This window comes from Enhydra lutris, unplaced genomic scaffold (genome assembly GCF_002288905.1).
Source record: "Enhydra lutris kenyoni isolate GAN:26980312 unplaced genomic scaffold, ASM228890v2 scaffoldscaffold39, whole genome shotgun sequence".
NCBI classification, from domain to species: Eukaryota; Metazoa; Chordata; class Mammalia; order Carnivora; family Mustelidae; genus Enhydra; species Enhydra lutris.
The window spans coordinates 19,760,067-19,784,981 of NW_019154123.1; the positions used below are offsets into that span (position 1 = coordinate 19,760,067).

General features: G+C 37.8%; 2 protein-coding genes across 3 annotated transcripts in view; both read left to right on the forward strand.

Annotated features, from left to right (window-relative positions):
* LOC111155007 (NCK adaptor protein 1) overlaps positions 1–9,638 on the forward strand; it is a 97,172-nt gene extending 87,534 nt beyond the window's left edge. Inside the window, exons 3-4 of the mRNA XM_022514999.1 lie at positions 5,709–6,421; positions 8,708–9,638. Coding sequence (XP_022370707.1) covers positions 5,709–6,421; positions 8,708–8,902 — 908 coding nt within the window. The 3' untranslated portion in view covers positions 8,903–9,638. The remainder of the gene's footprint in view (positions 1–5,708; positions 6,422–8,707) is intronic.
* Positions 9,639–19,890: 10,252 nt separating this feature from the next.
* The window catches only part of LOC111155008 (interleukin 20 receptor subunit beta), a 36,550-nt gene continuing 31,525 nt past the window's right edge, over positions 19,891–24,915 (forward strand). The window contains exon 1 of one of the 2 annotated variants that reach the window (XM_022515000.1): positions 19,891–20,273. In XM_022515000.1, coding sequence (XP_022370708.1) covers positions 20,234–20,273 — 40 coding nt within the window. In that variant the 5' untranslated portion in view covers positions 19,891–20,233. Of the gene's footprint in view, positions 20,274–24,464; positions 24,490–24,915 lie in introns of those variants that run through there. The other variant, XM_022515001.1, reaches the window with a different exon arrangement.

Consider the following 24,915-nt stretch of genomic DNA (forward strand, 5'->3'; position numbering starts at 1 on the left):
GCTTGCAGGATCTAACCTAGTATTTCATGGTAATTTTATTGAATGTAACTACCATAAATAACAAGAATTGACTATTTTGTTGAGGAATTTTTAATCTGTATTCATAATGGATATTGGTCAGTACTTTCCCTGTGATATCTTTATCTGGCTTTGATATCACGGTAATGCTGACCTTATAGAATGAGTTAGGGACTATTTCTTCCCTACTCTTTTTGTAGAAATTTGAAAAGGAAATGTTTGTTAGAATTCATGAGTTAAGTTACCCGGTCCTGGACTTTTCCTTATTGTGAAGTTCTGGGTTACTGATTCATTCTTTTACTTGTTATAGGTCAGTCCACATTTTCTATTTTTCCTTAAGTTTGTGTCTTTTTAGCAATTTGCTCTTTTCATCTAGGTTATCTAATTTATTAGTGTACAAGTGTTCATAGTGTTTTTTTTTCCTTACTGTGTTTCTGTTATGTCTCTAGTAATGTCCCACTTTATTTCTGATTTTAGTAATTTGAGTCTTTAGTCAATTTTGCTATTTTCAAAAACCAACTTTTAGTTTCATTGATTCTTTGTTGTTTTTGTTTTCTCCTTGCATTTTTCTCTGCTCTAATCTTTATTAATAATAAACTTTCTTCTGCTAGCTTTGGGTTTAGCTTGATATTTCTATAGTTCCCTAAAGAGTAAAGTTGAGTTATTGATTTGAGTGAGATCAATTTTCTTTTTTTAAAAAAATTCCTTTTCTGGGGCACCTAGGTGGCTCAGTGGGTTAAGCTGTTGCCTTCTGCTCAGGTCATGATATCAGGGTCCTGGGTTCGAGGCCCACAGCAGGCTTCCTGCTCAGCAGGGAGCCTGCTTCTCTCCCCCCTGCCCCATCAAATAAATAAAAATCTTTTTAAAAAATTCCTTTTTTATCATCGGCTTTTAGGGCCATAAATTTCCCTCTGAGCATTGCTTTTGCTGCAGCCTTTAGGTTTTTTGGTTGTGTTTTCATTGTCATGTGTCTCTGAGTATTCTTTAACCTTACCTGTAATTTTTTCTTTGACCTACCAGTTGTTTGAGCATGTTAATTAATTTACATATATTTGTGAATTCTCCAGTTTTCCTTTCTGTTAATTTTTAGTATCATTCCACTATGGTCAGAGAAGATACTTTATGTGATTTCAGTCTTTTTAAATGTATTTAGACTTGTCTTGTGGCCTAACATATGGTTTATCTTGGAGTGTTCCATGTGCACTCGTGAAAACTGTATACTTACTTGGCTGTTGTTTATGAGCATTCTATATGTCTATTATGTCTTATTGGCTTATAGTATTTTTCAGGTCCACTATTTCCTTACTAAATTTTTGTCTAGTTCCACTCATTATTGAAAAGTATTCAAGTCTCTAACTATATTGTAGAACTGTCATTTTTCTCCCTTTAATTCTGTCAAGTTTTGTTTTATTTGTCTTGGGGCTTATATAATATTTGTAGTTGTTACATCTTCTTGATGGATTGACCCTTTTATCAATATATAATGTCCTTCCTTATCTCCTGTAACAACTTGTGTCTTAAAGACTGCCTCAGCTCTCTTTTGTTTACCATTTTCAAGGAATATCTTTTTCCATCCTTTCACTTTCAAATCTGTTTGTATCTCTGGATCTAAAGTGAGTGCTTATAGATACCATAGAGTTGGATCTTGTTTTTAAATCCATTCTGTCGATCTCTGCCCCTTTAGTCCAGTATTTTAATTCACTTAACCTTTTTTAAAAGATTTTTTTTATTTGTCAGAGAAAAAGAGAGAAAAAATACAAATGTACACAAGCAGGGAGAGTGGCAGGCAGAGGGGAAGTAGGCCCCCTGCTGAGCAAGAAGCCCAACTCTGGAACTTAATCCTAGGACCCCAGGATCATGACCTGAGCCAAAGACAGATGCTTATTAACTCACTGAGCCACCCAGGTATCCCTAATTACCAATAAGGAAGACCTTCTGCTCTTTTGCTATTTGTTTTCTATATGTCTCATGCCTTTTCTCCCCTCAGTTCTTCTGATACTGCCTTTTTTTGTAATTGATTTTTTTCTGATTTACCAGTTTCAGTTTTCATTTCTTTTTCTATATTTTTTTAGTTTTTCCTTAGTGATTACCCTGGGAATTACAATTAATATCTTAACTTTTTAACAGTCAAATTTGAATTGATGCAAATTTAGCTGGTATTCAACACTACTCTTTGACAGTTCCATCTTTTTTTTCTTAAGATTTTTTTTTTTTAATTTTAGAGAGGAGGGGCAGAGGGAGAAGAGAAGTTTTTTTTTTTTTTTAAAGAATTTATTTATTTATTTATTTGAGAGAGAGAAAGAGAGTGAAAGCATGCAAACACAGAGGGAGAAGGAGAAGCAGACTCCCTGGTGAGCAGATAGCTCAGCGTGGGGCTCATTCCCAGGACCCTGAGATCATGACCTGAGCCAAAGGCAGAGCTTAAACAACTGAGCCACCTAGGTGCCCTGAGGAGAGAGATTCTTAAAGCAGACTCCATGTTGACCATGGAGCCCAGCTCAATCTCATGATCCTGAGTTGAAACCAAAAGCTTAACCAGCTGTACCACCCAGGCACCCCTACATTTCCATCTTTATACATTGGGTGCCTGATTTAAAATTATTGTTGTATACATTTGTATCTTAAATCATACAGGAAAAAAGGATTTACAAGCCAAAAACATAGTATTACTGGCTTTTATATTTATGAATGAAGCTACCTTTACTGTTGTTCTTTATTTCCTCATATGGCTTCAGGTTACTGATTAGTGTCTTCATTTTAGCATGGAAGACTTTCTTTAGCATTTCTTGTAGCACAAATGTAGTGTGATAAACTCCTTCAGTTTTTGTTTACGAGTGTCTTAATTTTTCCTTCAGTTTTGAAGGACAGTTTTGCTGAGTGTAGAATTCTTGGTTGACAGTTTTTTCTTCTATCAGATTCTACCCCCTTCCTAGGGTTTTTGTTGCTTTTTATTATAGGTTATTTGCTTGTTTAGTGAGTTTTCTAAGCTATTTTTGTAAAGTCTATATTCTTTGTCATGTGTGACCTTTGAAGTTGGTGTTCTGTCTTTTCCTTCCTAGGGTTTTCATTCTGTCTGCTCCTTGTCTCAGCTGTCCCTTTCCCCAGGCTGTTGCATCAATTAACTGATTTCAGTAAAAGAATGAGAATGTTCCAGGTCCAGTGAAACCAGGGCAAGCCTTTGTGCTAGTCCTTCACATGGCTGCCAGATAGGTTGAAACCCAGCGTCACAGTTCTTTGAGAATAAGATTTGTATTGCTCTCTCTGGCATTAGGAGTGCCAGTTGCTGTCCTCAAAGCCACTATTGATTTAGGATGTAAGAGACGGTAGACAAGCCATTTAAAATGCCACAGCATCCTTTTACTACAAAGCAGCAGCTTTTTTCTTCACTAATCCTTGCTCTAGTTTTGTAAGGTTTTTTTTTGTTTTTTTTTGTTTGTTTGTTTGTTTGTTTTTGTTTTGTTTTTTACTAGATTCCAGAGTTCTGCAAAGTTGATTCTGACATTATTTGCAAGCTCATTTTAACTGGTTTTTGGGGGTTTTTTTGCTTTTTGATGGATGGAGCCCTAGAATTCTCTACTCCGCCAGAAATCCCTCATGTGGGGATTTTTTCAGGATATCATTAGCCACAAGTAAGGAAGTTGGGAGGCAGGGAATGCATTTATGGCCATGGGAGAGGTTATTTTTATTTAGACATGAGTGTTGTATTTGAGATGCTAGTAGTAGATGTCTGTAGATGTCTAGTGACATCTAGTTGGAATCATAGGGCTTGAATTCCAAAAAGAGCTTAGACCTGTAAAAGACCTTGCTTGGAACCTTCTCTACAGAAGTTATAGAAAATAAAAGTATAAGATATCCTTGAAGTAGAAAGGAAGTCCAGGCATCCTATCTTGGGAAACACTTTCAATGGAGGAATCTATTCATCTTTTCATTTAGCAAACATTCACTTGTTCCTATTGTATGGTTGCTGGAGATACAAGATCAGTTTTCTGCCTTCAGGAAACTCACTCGTATTAAGGAAGGCAAGAAAATAAGTATAGTACAATTTTATAACAAGGTTCAGAGGAGCCCAGACAGAGGTACACAAGAATATCTAAACAGGCAGTAGGTAAGACAGGAGACTCTCAGGGAAGTTAAAGGAAAAAACAATAGAATAATCTATGATCTTGGTTTTGCTGCATAGAATAATCTGTGATCTTTACTGCTGCAAAAGAATTAGGGCTCTAAAAAGTAGTAATTTGGAAGTAAAGAGATGACATGGTTTTTATAAGAATGGTTTGGTAGAATGGTAGAGATTAAAGGATTAGATCCTAAGGGGTTAGGAGTAAGAGTGAATGGTGAGGAAGTTGAAGGAAGAAAAGGAGGCAACTTTTTAGAGAATGGTATAGTTCACAGGAGCAGCAGAATTGAAGTAACCTTATTTTGGAATAGAAGTGATCTGAGTATGTTTTTAGACAGAAGAAGGGACTGAGTAGGAGGGAAACAAGGAAGGCCAAGAGTCCCAAAAGAGGCAGGAAAGATGATATTTAAAAACCCAGGAGGGGGGCGCTTGGGTGGTCAGTGGGTTAAACCTTTGCCTTCAGCTCAGGTCATGATATCAGGGTCCTGGGATCAAGCCCCGCATTGGGCTCTTCGCTCAGTGGGGAGCCTGCTCCCTCCTCTCTCTCTGCCTGCCTCTCTGCCTACTTATGATCTCTCTCTCTCTCTCTGTCAAATAAATAAATAATCTTTTAAAAAAATTAAAAACCCAGGAAGATCAGAGATTGGAAATTTTCATGAAGAAAAAGAATGAGGGTAATAAAAAGTTTTGAGATTGTGGGAAGTACAAGAAGTTTTATCTAGGAATGCCTCTGTTTTCTCAGTAAAAGCAGAACATAAAATCATGTGCTAAGAAGTGATCAGTAGTAAAAACACATGACAAAAGTTGACATAGCGTACATTTATGATGTAGTACCATGTGGTGCTTTTCTCATTTCTTTTAACAAATATATATAGTAAGTATCTACTGTGTACTAAGCATTGGCTGAGATCTTTGTGTTATAGCTGTGAAAAAAGTAAACAAGTCACTGCTCTTCTGGAGCTTGCGCATGAACAGAGTGAGGGTAGACAAACAAGGAAATAATGTATTATTTTAAAATGAACATAATGAGATAAATAGAGCAACATGGATCTGGGAACTAAGAAAGCAAATGGAAGGATTATCCAGACATAATTACAATCTTACATTGCATATCAAGTTGTAATTTATTGTTTTATTTTTATACAGCTAATTGCGGAATTCAGTTTATAAAGTAAGACAAGAATATGTACTTAGATTGTAGATATGAGAGAAATAATCTATATTTACATTTGGAAGAAATTTTGTTAAATTTAGGAAAACTGTCATTATGTTACGCAATTATTTCAACACCTTTGAGAGAAAAGGTGAGAAGGTAAACTCACATAATAAGTGCCTTTACATGTTTGGTTATGAAAAGAATTTGTGAAGGAAGTCAAAAGGTACAAACTTCCAATTATAAATAAACAAGTCATGAAGATGTAAAATAAAGGAAGAAAAGAAGGAAGAAATTTGTTATCGATAAATTTAAAGGCTGAAGAACTACAGAGGTGAAGATCCTTTTTTAATAATGAATAAATTGGTTTTTTTGGTTATCATTATCTTATATTCTTATTACTCTTTTTTATGTGAACAGGCATTGGAAAAGTGAAAAGAAAACATAGTGTGCCAGATTCTGCATCTCCTGCTGATGATAGCTTTGTTGACCCAGGGGAACGTCTCTATGACCTCAACATGCCTGCTTATGTGAAATTTAACTACATGGCAGAGAGAGAGGATGAATTATCATTGATAAAAGGGACAAAGGTGATCGTCATGGAGAAATGCAGTGATGGGTGGTGGCGGGGTAGCTACAATGGACAAGTTGGATGGTTCCCTTCAAACTATGTAACTGAGGAAGGTGACAGTCCTTTGGGTGACCACGTGGGTTCTCTCTCAGAGAAATTAGCAGCAGTTGTCAATAACCTAAATACTGGGCAAGTGTTGCATGTGGTACAGGCTCTTTACCCCTTCAGTTCGTCCAATGATGAAGAACTTAATTTTGAGAAAGGAGATGTAATGGATGTTATTGAAAAGCCTGAAAATGACCCTGAATGGTGGAAATGCAGGAAGATCAATGGAATGGTTGGTCTGGTGCCAAAAAACTATGTTACCATTATGCAGAATAATCCATTAACCTCAGGTTTGGAACCATCACCTCCGCAGTGTGATTACATTAGGCCTTCACTTATTGGAAAGTTTGCTGGCAATCCATGGTACTATGGGAAAGTCACCAGGCATCAAGCAGAAATGGCATTAAATGAAAGAGGGCATGAAGGGGATTTCCTCATTCGTGATAGTGAATCTTCGGTAAGTTGGTTTTCAAATAAATAAATGGAAATAGAGCTCTAAGTATTTTAAAAAAAAAAAAAAAGGAAGATTGGAAAGGTTAAGTTTCTTCCTTAAAATTAACCAGGTGATAAGTTGGGACATAAACTTAGATCTTCTGAACCTAACGTCAGTGTTCTTTCCAGTTGTATTTATTTTAGATAAAATACAGCCGTAGCAGTGATAACTACATTGGATTATTTGGTCTTGATTCTGTTGGTCTTGTGTTTCTGAAATAGCTTCTGTTGCATTAAACTGAAAAATGAAGAAAACTGAACCATGGCCTCTTCATTCAGAATAAAACAACACAGTGAACTAAACTGGGAAAATACTTTTTTTTTTCTTTTTTAGAGAGAGAGAATGGAGAATGAGCATGAATAGGAGGAAGGGGGGAGAGAGAGAGAGAGAGAGAAAATCTCAAGCAGGCTTCACACTCAATGCAGAGCCTGATACAGGGTTTATCTCACGACCCTGAGATGATGACCTGAGATGAAATCACAAGTCAGACGCTTAAGTGATTGAGCCACCCAGGCACACTTGGGAAAGCATTTCTTAAATTGCATATTGGATATGCTATCATCCTTAGTAAAGGAAATCCCTAAATTAAAAAAAAAAAAAAACAAAACACCTAAGATTTAACTTTCTTTATAAATTGGTTGTTTGGAATTTGGAAACCCTTTAATTATTTACATCAAAAACCTATTTTTAACTCACTGGATTTGAAATGCATTTGCAATAAAAAATACCTTTTCCAAAACTAGTAAAACAGTAAAAGTATAAAATCATAAAAATGGAATAATAGTTATGTGGGCTCTTTTGGTTACTGTTTAGGATATTAGAATTTGATGATACTCATTTCCCTTTAAAATGGTCTTTATTTTTCCTTTTAAAAGGATACCACTGCTTTTCCACTTTTCAAATCATTAGTATTGGTTTTGTTTCTGTGTATGTAGTTGTACAAAAGTGAATTTGTGATTGTGCAAAAGGTTGAAAGAAAACCTATCTGGGGTGTGTGTGTGTGTGTGTGTGCGCACATGCATATGGTGTTTATGTGTTTATAAGAGGGAAGGAAGAAAGGAGAGAAGGAGAAATCGAGGTTAATCGAACTGCTTGATACGAAGTTCACGAAACGGGGCCTATACATAACCCCTAAGGAAGAGCAGGCTCAATGATAGGGAAGAGTAGTGGGATTTGTTTTCTGTTTGATACCTGTCTTGGCCCCGCTTTCCAGGACAAGTAGTGTGCAAGTAGGGTTAGAAAGTGAGTGACCCTAGCGCAAGTGGTAAGAGTAACCCTAGGTATAGGATGTTTCCAAGAAGCTCACTGTTTGAAACTGTGTCAGTAACTATATAAAAGGAGACTTTTAGTCTGTTCAGAAAACTGTTAGGTTAAAATAAAGCAAAACAAAAAACCTAAGAAAGTAAGCTTGATTACAGAACACTGTATTTTCTTGTGGTGGATAATTGAGCATAGATATTAGCCAAAATACACCATTACTTTTAGCAGTAGAATTTTTAAAGTAAAGGTCTCAAACAGGTGTATTTTGTTTGAATTGAGTAATGTTTTTTAAACATTTAAATTTGTTACCAGTATTTAGATACTGGGAGATTTATTATAAAAATTCAGATGACAGACTTCCTTTTAAAATTGGAAGGCCTGCCAGCATTGCCCATATTCCTTCAAGGCAACAATCACAGCTAAGTGGCCACCTCCTTTAGATTGGCCATGCACTGTTCCTTCTGTGTAGCCACCTGTCACTTGTTTACGTGTCTTTTTACCCTTGCAGGCATTTGAGTTTATGACCTCTCATTAGTGTCTATCATCTTGGAGAATTCAGAACATTATCTCAGCTAGTCTTTAAGATAGCTACTGTTAGCTCACATTAGCTCATGTTTTCTCGTGTGTTTCTGCAGTTGTCTGGCAGGGGAGAAGATAGGTGTTGTGCTTCGGATGTTTAAACTAAGGGATTTGCCGTGGGTGTTAGAGCATACTATTTAAGAGACTTTGGAGACTGACTGCTTGAGTTTGAATCCTGGCTCTCTTGGAAACTAGATGGATGATTTTGAGCAACTTAGCTTTTCTTGGCCTCGATTTTCTCAGCTCTAAAAAGGGGTTGGTTGGAGGTGTAAAGGAGATAATCTATGTAAATAATTTAGCACAGTACCTAGTACTTAGCTAAAATTTAAGCACTTATTATTAGTAGTCTAATATAAAAATGCTAACAGATGTCTTTCAAAATGTTTACCCTACATTTTTTTTCTCTTTTAGCCAAATGATTTCTCTGTATCGCTAAAAGCACAAGGGAAGAACAAGCATTTTAAAGTCCAGCTAAAAGAGACTGTCTACTGCATTGGGCAGCGTAAATTCAGCACCATGGAAGAACTTGTAGAACATTACAAAAAGGCACCAATTTTTACAAGTGAACAAGGAGAAAAACTGTATCTTATTAAGCATTTGTCATGATAATGCTGATCAGAAGTGACTGCTACACAGCTGTAATTCGTCATGTAATTGAAGACTGAGAAAATGTCAGTCCAATCATGTTTGATTGGAAATCACTTTCTGACCCTACATGAGAATTGACTATAATACATAAGTATTTTTATTATAACTCAGCCCATACATATATACTACATATGCAAAACATCTGCACAAAGCAGTTCCTTATCCTTGGTCTTCTGTTTTATTGTTTTCTTTGCTCTTTTTCTCTTTGCTTCTAATATTAAGGTTTTATATTTTGAAGAAATGATGCAGATCAAAAGTCTTTACATGGAAGAATTTATTGGTTTATTTTCTTTATTTCCTTGTAAGGGTACCATATTAGTCACTTCTGCAATGGTTTCTCTTCATATAAAATTATTATATCAGTATATGGCATATGCTAAAATAAATTTCTTGGACAGTGTTCTGTGACTAAATAGCAATAATAAATGGAAAATTAGAAATTTTTTCAGGTATTTGTTGCAAGCCATTGTAAATATCAAGTATGTTATATCTGCCATTTTAAAAAATTTATTCATTGTCTTCATTGTAAAGCAAAACAAATGGGACATACATTTGAAAATGTATCTTGTACACTTCTAATTTACACCTGTTGGAAACAAAAATCTCTAAATTTCTAGGATTTTTGCGGGGGTGCTTCTTATCTGGTTATTCAAGAGAATAAAGCAGTCTCTGAGATATTTAGCTTTTCAGACTATAAATGGATGCTCTAGTGTTACATATCATTTTCTTCCCCTAGTGTTATTTTACCAAAGCTCTTGTTGGGGTATGTTACATCTGTGTCAGTGTGGAAAAAGCTGTGGTCAAATGTTGGGGAAATAGGAGGCAATGAGATAACTTGGTTTCCCTCCCACCTCTAAACATCAGTAATTATCAGGCAATAGTATTTCTACTATTTTCATTTCCTCCTGTCAGCTTTGAGTTTTGTTGACTGAGACACTAAAATTGATTATACCAAATGTGCCAAATGATTAGATGAAGTTATTTTTAAAATCTTACTTTTGAAAGGTTTCTGTTATGTTTTTGTTTACCAAGCAGAAGTTTGGGTATAAGAGGCTATTAAGGAGTATTGAATCTACTTCTGCAGGTCACAGAAGAAAACTGTATTTTGTGAGCTCCCCTTCCCCCACATCATTAATTTTGGAATTTAAATTTAAGCAAAGTAACCTTCAATATTTTAATTAAAATACTTAATAAAACCATAGAACTTAGTAGGAAATAATACAGTATTTTAAAAATTTCCCCAATGCTAAGCAAATGAATGTTTCTGTTCTTTAATATACTCTAGATAAGTATTTAAAACATGAAAATTATTGATGTAAAAATTGAAGTCTAATTCCTGAAATTTTTGGTATGGGTTTTTTTTTTTAATTATTAATTTTTTTTTATTCTTCAAATCTTAAAATCGTTTGAAGTCTTTACATTATCACTGGGTGGCAGCCCTGGCTTCTCCCACTAAGCAACAGGGTCAGCAAATATAACTAAGGCATTGAAGTATAATTTTTCATTTTCATTATATCTGCTTATCTTTGTCAATCTCCCTTTGTTTATTGAATGATTATTAGTAGATAAGTATAATAGAAATAAGTTGTGTGCCTCCCTTTTTTGCTGTAAGATCACTTGACTATAAGTTGAAGAAAATTTCAGTCTTAAAATATGATTAGGTAGTAAACATCTTTTTATTTAAACATTTGATGATGCCTTTTCTCCATTTTTTTGTTTTTTCCCCCAGTATTACTTAAAAAAAATTAATCTTTGTATCATAGGCATGAACTATATAGTAAACCCCACTGAGGATTAAGGATTTTGAGAAAGCAGCTAGGAATGGAGTAGCATTGGAAGTAGACCACATTTCTGTGCCATAATTAGGTTTATAATAACTGGAGAGTTCCCAGATAGCCCACTTAACCATTTTAACAAGCATTGCATTTACTTATCTTCTACAAGGCAGAAGAGTTGGGCCATCTGATTGTTCAACAAAATAAAGCTTGAACAGCATGCAGGAGTTGAGGCAGGCAAACCAGGTTGTAGAACTCTTCCATTTGTTAAATCAGAGAAGAGAAAATGTATTCCACACAGATACAAAAGGTATCATCACTCATCTCTTCTTTTTCTGTTGCCACATTTTTCTTCTTTCAGGTGTCCTGTAGTTTCTCAAGTCCTTTAGTCCCTCTCCTATCCATGCATAGCTGGGCTGCAAAAGGCCAGGTAGTTGATGAGCCAGTAATACCTATTGTGTGCTCTTATTATACTGGGATGAAAATCTCACTGGCAACTATGGAATTTTGTACTTAAACATCTTATCAAATTTTTAAAAGTCTTAAACCAACCCTTACCTCAATAACTTTTTTATAAATGTAAACTTTACTTGAAGCAATTTTCTTCAGAGCTAGAACAACCTTAGAAAGCATCTACGTAGCTAGTGAGTGGCAGAACTTGTATTAGAAACCAGGTCTCCTTATTCCCAGCCTGGTACATTCTGTTTGGTGACACACTGCCATCTCTGTGCTTGTTTTAGACTTCAGAGTTCTGGGGATAACCTGGGTGGCTCAGCTGAGTGTCCAGCTCTTGATTTCAGCTCAGGTCATGAGCTCAGGGTCGTGCGCTTGAACCCTGCATTGGGCTATGCGCTCAGCGGGGATTCTGCTTGGGATTCTCTCCCTCTTGCACTCTAATTTTCTCTCTTTCTCTCACTGTCTAAAATAAGTCTTCACATTAAAACAAACAGACTAAGAGTTCTGGGAAGAGTGGATTTACAGAAATTTTCTTCTATATGTGAGAAGACACTTAACCATCAATTTAAACACCGATAACACACAGAACCCTGCCCAACCCACCTGTGTAAATAACTTCTCCAAAATCTTGGAAGAAGTTATTTGAGAACTGAAGTTTAGTAATGAAAGGCTGTTGTTGCAGTATCTATCAATTGGTCATAGGTCCTTAGGATTCATTTGAATATGTATGAACACATATACTGTATCTTTTACATTTACATCACAGTAACAGATGCCTAGCACAATTAAAGACCATGTCACATACATATCACTGAAAACAGAGAAGCCATTGCTGTTGCTGGCAGATGAGCAACGTGGGTTGGTAGAAAAAGGCCATCCTTATAGGTGAATGGCACATAAATTATCTCCCAACTTCAAAGCTCTCATTCTGTCTTCTAATCCAGAGATTACAAAGACACAGGGGAACTACTGTCAGTGTAGATACTTCTGTGAGAATTAGGAAAAGGCACCTCTTAACCTCCATACCCTGCCCTTCTCCCACGTCTTGGCCAGGTGCCCTATTCAGGGTATAACCAAATAGGACTACAGTAAAGCCCACATAGTACAAAAGTAATTGTTCATATTTAAAAATTGGGGAATTTCACAAGATATTTATAGAGTTTTGATTTCCCCTGAATAATAAGCTGACAGTACTGGAGTTGAATTCCCACAAGGTCACCTTTTTATTGGATGGAACCTAATATAAATGGTTCCCTTATGTTCCTAATGTACATGGTTAAAAAGAAAAAAAAAAAAAAAAAAGAATTGTAGAAGTCTCCTTTCCAACCCTTATCTCCCTAGTTCACATCTCCAAATGCAGTTGTAGTTAATTCCCATCTTATAATGTGGAGGTTTTGGTTTAGAATCTGGAAACTTATTTTTCAGAAACAGCTCAGATGCAATGTCCAAGTCAACAAATTAGGAATGTAGCATTACAAAATGATTTAACCTTTCCACTTTAATATTTTGCTTCAAGAAAAGGGGGCCCTTTGTATTCTTGTGTATATAGATACATATACAGAGATAGATCTTTTAACTGTTTCCAAGTGGCTTCACAATTATAATCACTTCTTCCTTAAAGGATATTGATAAAAGAGAGATGACATCTTCATTTTATGTTCTGAACAGCATCCAGTGGACTTTCTAAAAAATGCAACATTACTGCTGGGGAAAACCATTATTTGATTCTACTGTGAAGCAAGGTAGGAAGCCTCTCCCCTCTGATAAGCTGGTTCTGTTGGTTTAGCAAGTTTATATGACTCAGCTCTGTCATCTAAACACGTGTCGACCAGCATACTGTTCATACTCCACACCCTAATTTCTTGCTGTTACATGATCTAAACAAAGTGACCAAGGAACTGAAATGTATTTTTCTAGTTACCATGGAGATGTTTTTTGATCGGAAAGTATACAGTTTGCCGAGACGTTTTTAATGAGTAGAACCTAAATTGAGTTTTGTGAGGTTTTAAAGAATAGGAGTTTCAATCAGCCATGTTCATAGAGGTAAATTTTTTAAACCCAAATGTCTTTTTAAGATTATGTTTGTTGGCCAGAGCACTTTTAATCATAAAATATTTCAGAATTGGCCTGTTGTTCATAGTGGCTTAGCACAAACATTTATCTACTGGTCTGGCTGGCTTTTAAATGTTTTGCTCAAATTACTTTTTAAGCTGTTTTTTAAGGCTAGGTTAAAGCTGGGCTCAGTATTTTGGAATAATGTAAATTTCATTTGTACTTACAACTGCAGAAGACAAAGAGTAGTCAACTTCCTTTTTTCCATGTTTTGTGGTACCTTTCAGAAAAGTAATGACTTTAACAGGAAAACAAACATAAATAGACATCTAAGGTAAAATCCCTCGTTGCTTTAAATAAATTTCTGGGCTGATTCTAAGAAAATTTATATCTGAGACTATGTAGAAAAGTTGCAGATGACCTTTGGGTAATTACGGAGACAGCTGGGTTCCAATATGAGACTGAACTGTTGTCTGTTTTAGAACGATTATTGAATTGATTTTCTTGGACTCTTACTGAAAGAAATATGTAATCCCTGAATAAGCATGTTGTTTCTAGGAGCATGTAATGCCAAGTTTTACTTGTTTTGATATGTTTTCTAAAGGGGGATGGTACGGAAAAGAAACACTGATTTCCTCAGGGCAAATGCTAATCACTTGGTGCCAAGATGAAAAGAATAGTATTTGAACTGTTATATCTATATGCATGATTGTGTGTCAGTGTTTAACTTTTGGAGATATTTATCCATCATCCAGCCATGAGATCAACTCGCCTCAAATATTTGAATGATCGGGTGTCAGAGTTTTGAGCTAGCAATATGCTACTGAAGAAAATAGACATAGCTGTCATAAAATTTATATTGCTAGTGATGAGACGCCTAACGGTGAAGTGCTCTAAAGAAAGAACAGAGCAGGAAGTTGAGGAGGTTGAGTGAGAAGTGGGGTGTTAATTAATATAGGGTGATCAAAGTATGCCTCTAATAAAAAAAAAAATTGACCTTTGAGCTTATTGTATACTCCACTTAATAGAATCAGTGATGACTGACCAGGATTAAACTAGTGGTTGAGTGAAAATACAGCAGCCATAGCCATTTAAAAATTATACTACAATTTTCACTATTACAGAGCATTGTTTCTGGTTTCTAGGGTTTTTTTTTTAATTGAATAAAATGGTATTTAAGTATAGAACTTTTAACTCAAAGGGCTGTTCTGAATAAAGCTTGATCTCCATCTTAAGAGGAGTTGTTGGGAGATGTCACATTGAAAAAAAAAAATCAGGAAGAAGAACTGTTTGACAAACATCTGATCACACCTAAAGGAAAAAATTGAGGTTAAGGAGAATTAAATTCGTGGTGCTCTGCATTGGTGGCCAGACAATAAACTAGGAAGGAAATGGAAAAGTATAAAATATATTGAAAGGAGGTGAAAAAGGGCTACGAGAACCCTGAAAACTAGAGCTTGAAAGTTATATAGTTTTATCTGGAGCAGACTCAGTGGATGCAGGAGTTAGAAGAGTAAGACAAGGGGAATACCCTGTGTTTTTTTCCAAAAAGAAAGAAGGAGGGAAAAAGGGAGGGAGGAAAAAATTGAGATGGATTACAACTGTCAGATGTGCTAAAAACCCAGGACATAGATATTTAGGAATCTGGGTAAAGGAAAGGGAATTCTGTGCTAAGTAGGGCAAGAATGGTTATTGGAATGGAGTAATTGATCATGCAGTCCATGCCAAGGTACCAGGACCTATCCTGCGCTTACACAACCCTAAGAGTGGTGGCCTCAAATTTTGCGCCCTACTGCCCCACCCACCCTTGGTTCAATTCTAGTCCCAGCACTACAGAACTCAGAGAGCTTAGGAATCTCTTCTTTGATCATCAATTTCCTTATCCCTCCCCACTGTCTCTTTACCTTTCCCCAAAAACCTTTTCTCTCCTTGCTTTTTCTTCCATAATTAAATATCAAATACTTAAGTGGCAAATAATATAATAGGAAAAAAAATTCCTATTTCTAGACTGTACTTGCTTATAGTAGGAAATAGGTCCATACTTCAGCAGTTCGTCTTGAGACATAAATGATCCTTCAACTCTGGAGAGCAGTAGAAATTAACCAGAGAAGGGCAGGAAACATGTTAGAGAATAGTTTGGTTTGGGTGTGTTGCCTTAAAGAGACCCCAACCAGCTAACAAGAAGGTATAGAAGTACCTCAAAGTCAGAAGAAGAAGGCATAGATCAGAGGGGGGATGTCAGGGCAAAGGTAGGAGCTGGAAGGTGAGGCACAGTTGTCCAGAAGTTCTCTCTCAATGGCAGGCCCAAGCAGGGGTGATGGTCTGAGTTCCTTGAGTCATGAACCAGTCCTGACAGGGACTGTTGTTCAAAAGCTGTGGCAGGCAGGTGGCATTATCCCTCAGTGTCCTTGGGGTGTGCTGAGTCCAAGACAGAGACTGTCCTTGCGGTGGCTTGTGAAAGCTCATGTTGCCTTGTCAACATGGCAGCTGGGCATCTTGCCAGGAACCCATGCCCAAGTAGAGCTAACTACCTTAACCCAAGTTCTGTTGAACAGCTCTCCTGCTTCCCCCACAACATAAGTAAATGAGTTGTTCTGTCATTCTCTGTTTACATACCTTTTCCTTTCCATCCTCAGTGTGTATTCCCTTCAACTTTTCAGTCCTTGAGCTTGGCTCATGCTACTGGCCCAGTTGGAATGCTCAACTGAATGCATCTCTCCTACCCAAATCTAATTGGTATATCCCTAGGATTCCATATTGAGATTTGTCTATTTCCTAAAACCTTTGCTAATCTCCAGGATCACTCACCCCACTGTGCTCCTCAAAAACATTGTGGTACAATTAGGTGAGTGAAAAAGACTTGGAGTTAGGCAAACCTCGGTTGAAATTCCTGTCTCCATCCCTGACTAGCTCTGTGATGTGTAGTAAATAAATTTCTCTGATCCCTATGTCCTTATATGAAAAGTTGGAAATCAGTTCTTACCTTGTAAGTCTGTTATATAATATATGGAAATCTTTATAATTATGGAAAGCCTTTAGGGACAATTCCTGGCATGTAGTAGATACCCAGTATGCATTGACTTTGACTGTTAGCTTTTAACATGTGGAAACTGTGGGCAGAAATGGACTTAGGATGGAGGAATTAGGAAGCCAGGACTGGGAAAACAAGTGTCAAAGCTAGTATGTATGAAGCACTCCCAAGCTGGCGTGTGTCCAGACCCAAAGGCAGAGGGGGCCAGGATCAGAAGCTAGGAGAGCAGTGAGAGACTATGTACAAGCAGCTGGTGACCAGAGGTCAGGGCACAGATGTGGCCACTGACTCAGTACTGGGATCATGGAAAACATGCACCAAGTGTTCTTGAACATGATTTAGTAAAAAATACACAATTAATATTAGCACTTATTTTGCCAGATCCCACTGTAAGTATACCATCCCATTTAGTCCTCACAACAGCCCTATGAATTAGGATGGTCTCCCAATTTACAGGTAAAGACACTAAAACAGACTATTTAAATGACTTGCCTAAAAAATACAGCTAGTAAGTGGCAGAGCCCAGATGCCAACCCGGACAATTGTTTCCAGAGCCTTCTTTAAACTACCCTCTAATAGAGATCTTCAACTGGAAGCCTTTCTTTGCTGGTCCAGGGGCCAGACCATAAGATGGGGAGCCTGCAAAGGACCAGCCAAAGTGAATAATCCCAAATGTATTTATTGGTTTGTTTGTTTTTTAAAAGATTTTGTTTTTAAGTGATCTCTATACCTCACATGGAACTCAAACCTATAACCCTGAGATCAAGAGTTGCATGCTCCACTGACTGAGCAAGCCAGGGGCTTCTGTATTTATTGTTAACATTATGAATATAGCAAATGGTTAATACAGCATTTGTGAAAACTACTGTATTCCTGGAACTGGGCTAATTGTGCTTTGTCAGTATTCTTTAATCCCACAACTATTATGTAAGGCATTACCTATTTTGTAAATGAAAAAATAAGGAGTTGCTTATTTTTGCTTAAATAAGGAGTTGCTTATAAAAATGGAGTTGCTTTCTTCCCATTCATATCAAAGGAGTACTACTTTTCCTATCCACTCCTCAACCTACAACTATCGATCTGATGAGCCAAGCTTTCCACTGAAACCCCTGTTACTCAGATTTAACAGATGGCCTTCCAGGTGCTAAATTCAGGGGACATTTTTCAGTGATCAACTCAGTGACTCTTCTGCACTCCTCCTGGATGATTTCCCCCATCCTTCATCATTTCCAGGACCGCAGTTTGCTCCAGGGCTACCTCTCTGGCCTATTTTTCTCCCTGTATCTCCATTTCTTCTTTCTTGTGCTGATCCTTATAGGTAGGTCTTCTCCAGGAGCATGTCCACATGTCTCCTTTATCTACACAATCTCCTTGCATGCTCTCACCCACTTCCTGATCTCTGCTACCACTGGAATGCTGAGGGTAGGGGAAATGGTGCCATGCCCTTGACACCCACAGATTTGGGACAAAGATCATTAACATACTAGAGACTGCTGCTGCCCATAAAAGCATGTCAAATTGAAGTGTATGAAGGTGAACACGTGGAACCTTCTGTACCACCCCCAACCCTGCCTAGTCAGACCTCACCTCTTCCTCCTCCTTTCCATTATTTTGATTGAGGAGCTGCCATCCACCCAGTTACTCAAACCTAGACCTGAAAGTCTTGTTTTCTTCCTCCACCCTGCTAATCCATTCTGTATCTAAGAGCTATCAATTCTGCCTCTTTCATCTTTTGAATTTAGTCACTTCTCTCTACAGACCTGGGAAAGCCTAGTGGAAGCCAACACTGTCTCTCACCTCGCTGACCAACATAGTTTTTTCGTTGCCCTCCTGCCTCCAGTTTTGTCCCTTCTACTGTTTTCTCCACTCCAGTCATAAACTTTTTAAAGCTCCAATGCAGGGAATAACATGATGAGATTTGAGCTTTTAACACTTTCATTGCTCTCAGGATAAACTCTAACCTCCTCAACAAAGCATTCAGAGCTGTCTGGAATCCTGGATCCATGAGCCTCATTCCTTGCCACCCAGTCTTGCTCTCCTATATTCCCTTGTGGATATTTCTGTCACTTTATCTTCAGTATTGATTTATGACTATTTCCATATCTGTCTTCTCCACTAGTTGAAAAGTTTTGGGATTAGGGCAGGGACTATTGAATTCCCAGATTCTAGGGTACAGCAGGCCCTTGGTGAATATTTGTTGAATGAATAAAAAATAGGTGATTAACTTTCCCAAAGGTTATAATGCAAATAAGTTCTGAAAGTGGAACCAAAATCTGTGGCACTCTAAAACCCATATTGGCCCACTAATGCATCCCACTAATGCTTACATCAAACAGTACAAAAAGATATACAGCACCCAAAAGAATTGAAAACAGGGTCTTGAAGAGATGTTTGTATACCCATGTTAATAGCATTATGCACAATAGCTAAGAAATGGAAGCAACTCAAATGTCCATTGATGGATGAATGAAGGATAAGCAAAATGTGTTATGTACATACAATGGAATATTATTTAGCTTTAGAAAGGAAGGAAACTCTATAATATATTACAATATGGCTGAATCTTGAAGACATTATGCTAAGTGAAATAAGTCATAGGCAAGTAATTGCATGATTCCATTTATATGAGATAGAGTAGTCAGAATCATAAAGGCAGAGAGTATAATGGTGGTTGTCAGGGGCTAAGGGGAGGGAGAAATGGGGGAGTTACTGTTTAACTGGTATAGAGTTTCAGTTTTATAAGATGAAAAGATTTATGGGGATGGATGGTAGTGATGGTTGCATAACAATTTGAATATATTAATACCACTGAACTGTACACTTAAAAATGGCTAAGAAGGAACTCAGAAAGACAAATAGCATATGATTTCACTCCTGGGTGGAATTTAAGAAACAAAACAGATGAACATATGGGAAGGGAAGGAAAAATAAAATACAATGACAACAGAGAGGGAGGCAAACCATAAGAGACTCTTAATTCCGGGAAACAAACTGAGGGTTGCTGGAGGGGGCATGGGCGGGGGGATGGGGTAACTGGGTGATGGGTATTAAGGAGGGCACTTGAAGTAATGAGCACTTGGTATTATATTCAACTAATGAATCACTAAATTCTACCCTGAAACTAATACAGTATATGTTAATTAAATTGAATTTAAATAAAATAATTTTTAAATTGTTAAGAAGGTAAACTTTGTTATGTATATTTACAAAAAAAAAAAAAAAAAAAAAAAAAAAACCAACTTCAAAAAAAAGTCCCCAAACAAAGATGTCCTGCAGGGAGTCTTGTTCCCATTTTTCTCCTCCATCTTGCTGATTCCCACTCTCTCTGCTCCAAGGTAACCAATCTTGTTAGTTTCTGTATCTCCTTCCAGGTTTTCTTTTTGCAAATATAAGCAAATATAAAGCTATATTCTTCACCTTCTGACTTCTTAAAAGATATTTAAAAAAAAATTTTTTTAACAACTTTACCTTTTCTGGAGTATGTAGCAAAAGGAGCTAGTAAGTACCCAGCTTGAATGAACTCACAAGATGGAGACTTGGAAGACAATAGCTATTTGAGGAGAGGGTAAAGTAATCTTGCTTGCTCACCACGAGTGAGGCCTTTAGGGACAGCCAGGGTCCTCCAGGACAGAGCCTTAGGTATCTCTCCTAGGCAGATTCTCAAGCTCCTCAGAGTTACCTGTTCTCTGGAACTCTTCTAGGCCACTCCCTCTGATGCAATATCTGGGTTTGGACAGAAAGGAGGGAGCTGCACAGCCCGCCCCTTCTGAGCTGTCTGGGCTGACTCCTCTTTCTAGAACAATTCAGTCTTCACGGCAATTCAGACTTCAGCTCCAACACCTGCATTCTGAAGCAAGGATGGCTGAGATGGACAGAATGCTTCATTCTGGAAGGAAACAATATTCCAGGTCTAGCTGAATCTGCCAAACACAGACCCTCTCTGTGGTTTTAGAAGAAGTCTTGACAAATCTTATCATGTGGTTTCTCTACGCCTTGATTCCTTGTTTACTCGTAGGTAAGTATAAATTAGAATATAGCCAGTAGCTTGGGATTCAAATATAGGTTAAGGAGGTGAAAAATACTTTAGCAGAGTTTGGAGTTGCAATATATGTATAGAACATATTGTGTCTGTTTTTAAAAAGGTTTCTCACATCTTAAACCTTCATCCCCATTCACAAAACAAAAGCCTGCATTCTGTTTGGAAATCTCTTTCCTAATGATCACAGAACAATTTGGAAAGATAAAGTATCAAAGCAGATAGATTAGCAGAGCTCCATGCATTTTATTATTTATCTCATCTGGGACACCTGGGTTGCTCTGTTGGTTAAGTGGCTCCGGTCATGATCCCAGAGTACGGGGATCAGGAGTCCTGCATCAGGCTCCTTGCTCAGTGCGGAGCCTGCTTCTCCTGCTTCTCCCTCTGCCTGCTGCTCCCCTACTTGTGCTCTCTCTCTGTCTCTCTGACAAATACATAAAACCTTCAAAAAAATTTTGTCTCATCTGGTTTTAAAAGGCAAAATATGGTTATCTGGGTCTTTCTGTGTATGCCTTGGGATGTTAACTGTAAAGACAGGGTAAAGTAAAATAAAGATTCTAACAATATATACATGAATAAAAAGGCTTAATTTGCAACCTTAATACTGGGTATAAGACCTATAAAAATTGGGTTTCTCCTGGTCACTGCAGAAAAAGTAGCAGTTAGGTACTCCATAGCATTTTTAAAAAATTGGTTTGGGGCATTTTCTCTACCAGTAAGATTACATAATTTTCTTTGCTCCACTCGTGGCTACTTGTACCTACATGCTTTGTTGTTCCAAAATTGAAGCTCCTTAGTCTTTGATGTTTCTTCATGCCAAAACACATTTAAGGGAAACTTAAAATTTTAATGCTCTGAGGTACTGGGCACTTTGCAGTGTTGGTGGGAGCCTTGAGTTCTTTCTGTCTTTTCTTTCTCCTTCCTTCCTTCCTTCCTCTGAGAACAAATTGTTTTAGTTTAAATCAGGCAACAAATTATTCTAAAGCGATTTGCAGATGTTTAGAATTGGCTTTTTAACATCAAACTTACAGTGTCTCTTCCTAGCTCAAAAACCTTCACAACTCCCCATTGCTCAGTGCATGAGATTGCTCAGTGCATGAATGCTCAGATCCACTGTTTGTTTCATGATTCTGCATATTCAGGCCTCAACTCTATTCCCCATTTTTCTTTGACAATGGTATGAACCACAGGTAGCTGCTGTCTTCACCTCTCATACCCTCATTTCCTCGTCCTAGCTTTTAATATCGTTATTTCCTACCAGAAGCACTCTGTTCCTTTCCTCAACTCAAACCCATACTCCCCTTGTCATTCCCTCTACCTTTAGACTCTTCCCAGACTTCTCTCTCCTTTGACTGTTGACTGCACATACTCTGCTTAAGTGGGTTACTTCTGTTTCCTGTGCTGGCCTGAGGAAAGGGCCTGGACATCTTTTCTGGTGTCCTCACAGCTCCTAGCATAGGCTAATCATGTTGGTTATTTGGTTAGTTAGCTAACTGATTAGTTGGTGAAACAAGTTGCCAGAAAAACAAGCCCCCACTAAGCCAGAGGGAGAAGATGAGGAGGCCAAATGAGAAGGGGAAGGCTCAGCAATTTTTTCCAAATTCTTTTTCCTTCATTGAGGTATAGTTGACATTTAACATTGTATTACTTCCAGATATACACCATAATGATTTGGTATTTGTATTTATTGCAGAATGATGACCATAATAAATCTGGTTAACATCCATCATCATACACAGTTATGTAACCAAACCAATGTGAGTTGGCTCCTTGATGAGTCAGAAACTGCAAGTTAATTTGTTGCACAAGGAAAACTTCTTTTTGCACAAATAAGGAGATCATGGCAAATAGCTTCCAAAGCGGTAACTCTCCCAGGGTGGATGGGTTCCTTTTGTTTAGAGTTAGAATGAATATTTTAGATAGGAAAACCCTGTCATGGTATGTAAAGGGGGACATAACTTTGCACATGTGCTGTAAGGAAACATGCCTAGGCACACATTATACATTATGTAAATGAGACTTGTGCTTCTCCTTTACAATGAGGTAAAGGTAATTGCTGGTCATTCCACAGGTCACTCCATGGTCCATCTGTGTAGGCCTTAGCCTGGGGTTTAGCTCAAGCAGTCCGGGTCATCTGGGACAGTAGGAGGTGGTGTCAGGGCCATAGCCATCCCCTGGGGGTAGGTTTGGGTTTCATTGGCCTGAGTTAAGAGGTAAGCCAGAAAGAAGAGCTTAAGGAAAAATATAGGACAAAAGTTAGTGAGTACAAGCAGGTGGGCAGTAAATGTCAGGTCTTGGAGTCTAGTTGGTGACAGTTACACATTTTTTTTTCTTGTGATGCAATACAGTGCTATTTAAATACCTTAAAATATGCAAGCAGTATTAATAACTATAGTTACCATGCTGTACATTACATCCCCAGGACTTACCTATTTCACTTAAAACTGGAAATTTGTACCTTTTGACTCCCTTCACCCATTTTTTTAAATTTGGCATTTTCTTCAGTGAGGCAGTCCAGTCTTTTTTTTTTTTTTTTAAAGATTTTTATTTATTTATTTGACAGATCACAGGTAGGCAGAGAGGCAGGCGGAGAGAGAGAGAGAGGAGGAAGCAGGCTCCCCACTGAGCAGAGAGCCCGATGTGGGGCTCGATCCCAGGACCCTGGGATCATGACCTGAGCCGAAGGCAGAGGCTTTAACCCACTGAGCCACCCAGGTGCCCCCAGTCTTTTAAGCCTTTCCTGAAAACTCCTGTTTCAAACAGAGCTGGAAATGAGTGTGGTCTTCTGCCACCTATAAGCCTATACAGAAAAACAAAAACCAAAAACCAAAAAAAAAAAAAACCCCAGTAATGGAAACCACAAGGATGTCCCAATCAGAGAGACTTGTGTGAGTTTTGACTCCATCACTTGCTAGCTCAGTGACTGTATCATACAACTTCATTTTCCTCATCAGTGAAATGGTTAAAAAAAAAATAGCCACCTTGAGACTGGGAGGTGTTTTAATTAAATGAGATGATGCAAACGAAAGCACTCCAAAGATGTCAATGTGTGCCACTCCCATGTTAATTATTATTATCTTTGGGTTACGTAAATAGATGGTGTTCTCAGCAAATAATTGCTTTAGTTGAGGTTGCCTTTATACAATTTTGACCATTTCCTCTGGATGGTGTAGGTGATTGCAAAGAATTCTGCAAATTCTAAATGAACTTCTATTACTCTAGATCCCTGGACAGGTGGGTAGAAATTCTTGCTCACCTTTATAGAATTCATTTGCCTTGCGCTGTCCCTTCCAAATAATAGTGTGTGATTCAGGAAACTGATCACTACTACTACTACTACCACCACCATCACCACCACTCCTACTACTACTACTGCCACTACTACTACTACCAACAACATCAATAGCAACAGCAGCAACAACAATCACAGTGGCTGTTTCTGAGCTCACACAGTGCTCTAGTTTAGCAAAAATGTTCTCTTGACTTCTCAAAGTCCTGCAAAGCAGGTGGTATTACATCCACTTTACATACCATGAAACAGACTCAGAGAGGTTCAGTAATTTGCCCAAGTATTTACATATAGTAAGTGGGAGAATTGGGATTTGACTCTGGTTTGGCTAGTTCCAGACCCTGTGCCCTCTGTATCTCTCTCGAAAAGAAGCTGAGACACTGAAGCAGGTTAGGAAAAGGGAGGACAGACAAAGTACGGGGAATAAAGATGCTGCTACCTTTTCTGAGCATTTTCTATAAGGGCTGTTGGAGGGTAGAAGTGGCAGAAAGGAACCCAAGTGAGGGGAGTTGGCAGTAGACTTAGTGGGAGGAAGCCAGCACTGGCATCATTCTAAGGAGGAGATACAAGGATTTCTGTCTGGAAAATTTGCCCAAGGGCTTTGTGGCCGGCAGCCTTACTTAGTAGCAAAAACATCTAATATAAGATAGGAGATTAGGAAAAAGGAAGTAAGGCTGAGGCTAATTTCATTAAGGGAGCCAACACCTAATTCACTTACTTAATTTTCATTAAATGACATTTCTCTTACCTTCTATGTGCTAGGTTCTGGGCTAGGTGCTGATTATAGAAGAATAAACTGGAGTCCCTTTTCTTCAGGGAACAGAAGAGCCCGCTGGGAAATACATTTAAGTCTTTGGCATTAGGGAATTGACCATTATAGTTTCAACTATTCTTTGGCAATGAGAGGTAAGGTCTGCATTAGTGGTACTCAGTCTCAAATGCACATTGCAATCACCAGGGGAGCTTTTAAAACTATAAATGCCTGGGTTTCAAGAGCCAGAGATTCTGACTTAATTAATCTAGGGTGCTTTCTGGGCATTGGAATTTTTCAAAACTCCCTATCTGGGGCTCCTCAGAGAAGTGGTTTATTCCAGGACTGGGCAGAGAAAATGAAAGACAAGTCTGGAGCATTTGTAGTGAGTAAGAAAGTACTCAAAAAGGGATGGAGTCCTAAATGAAATGAGTATCCTGGATTGGAAAAAAGAACATTAGTGGAAAACCTAATAAAATTCAAGCAAGTGTAGAGTTTGGTTAATGGTAATGTACCAATGTTGTTAGCTTCTTAGTTTTGACAAATACATCATGGTTATATAAGATGTTAGTATTAGGGGA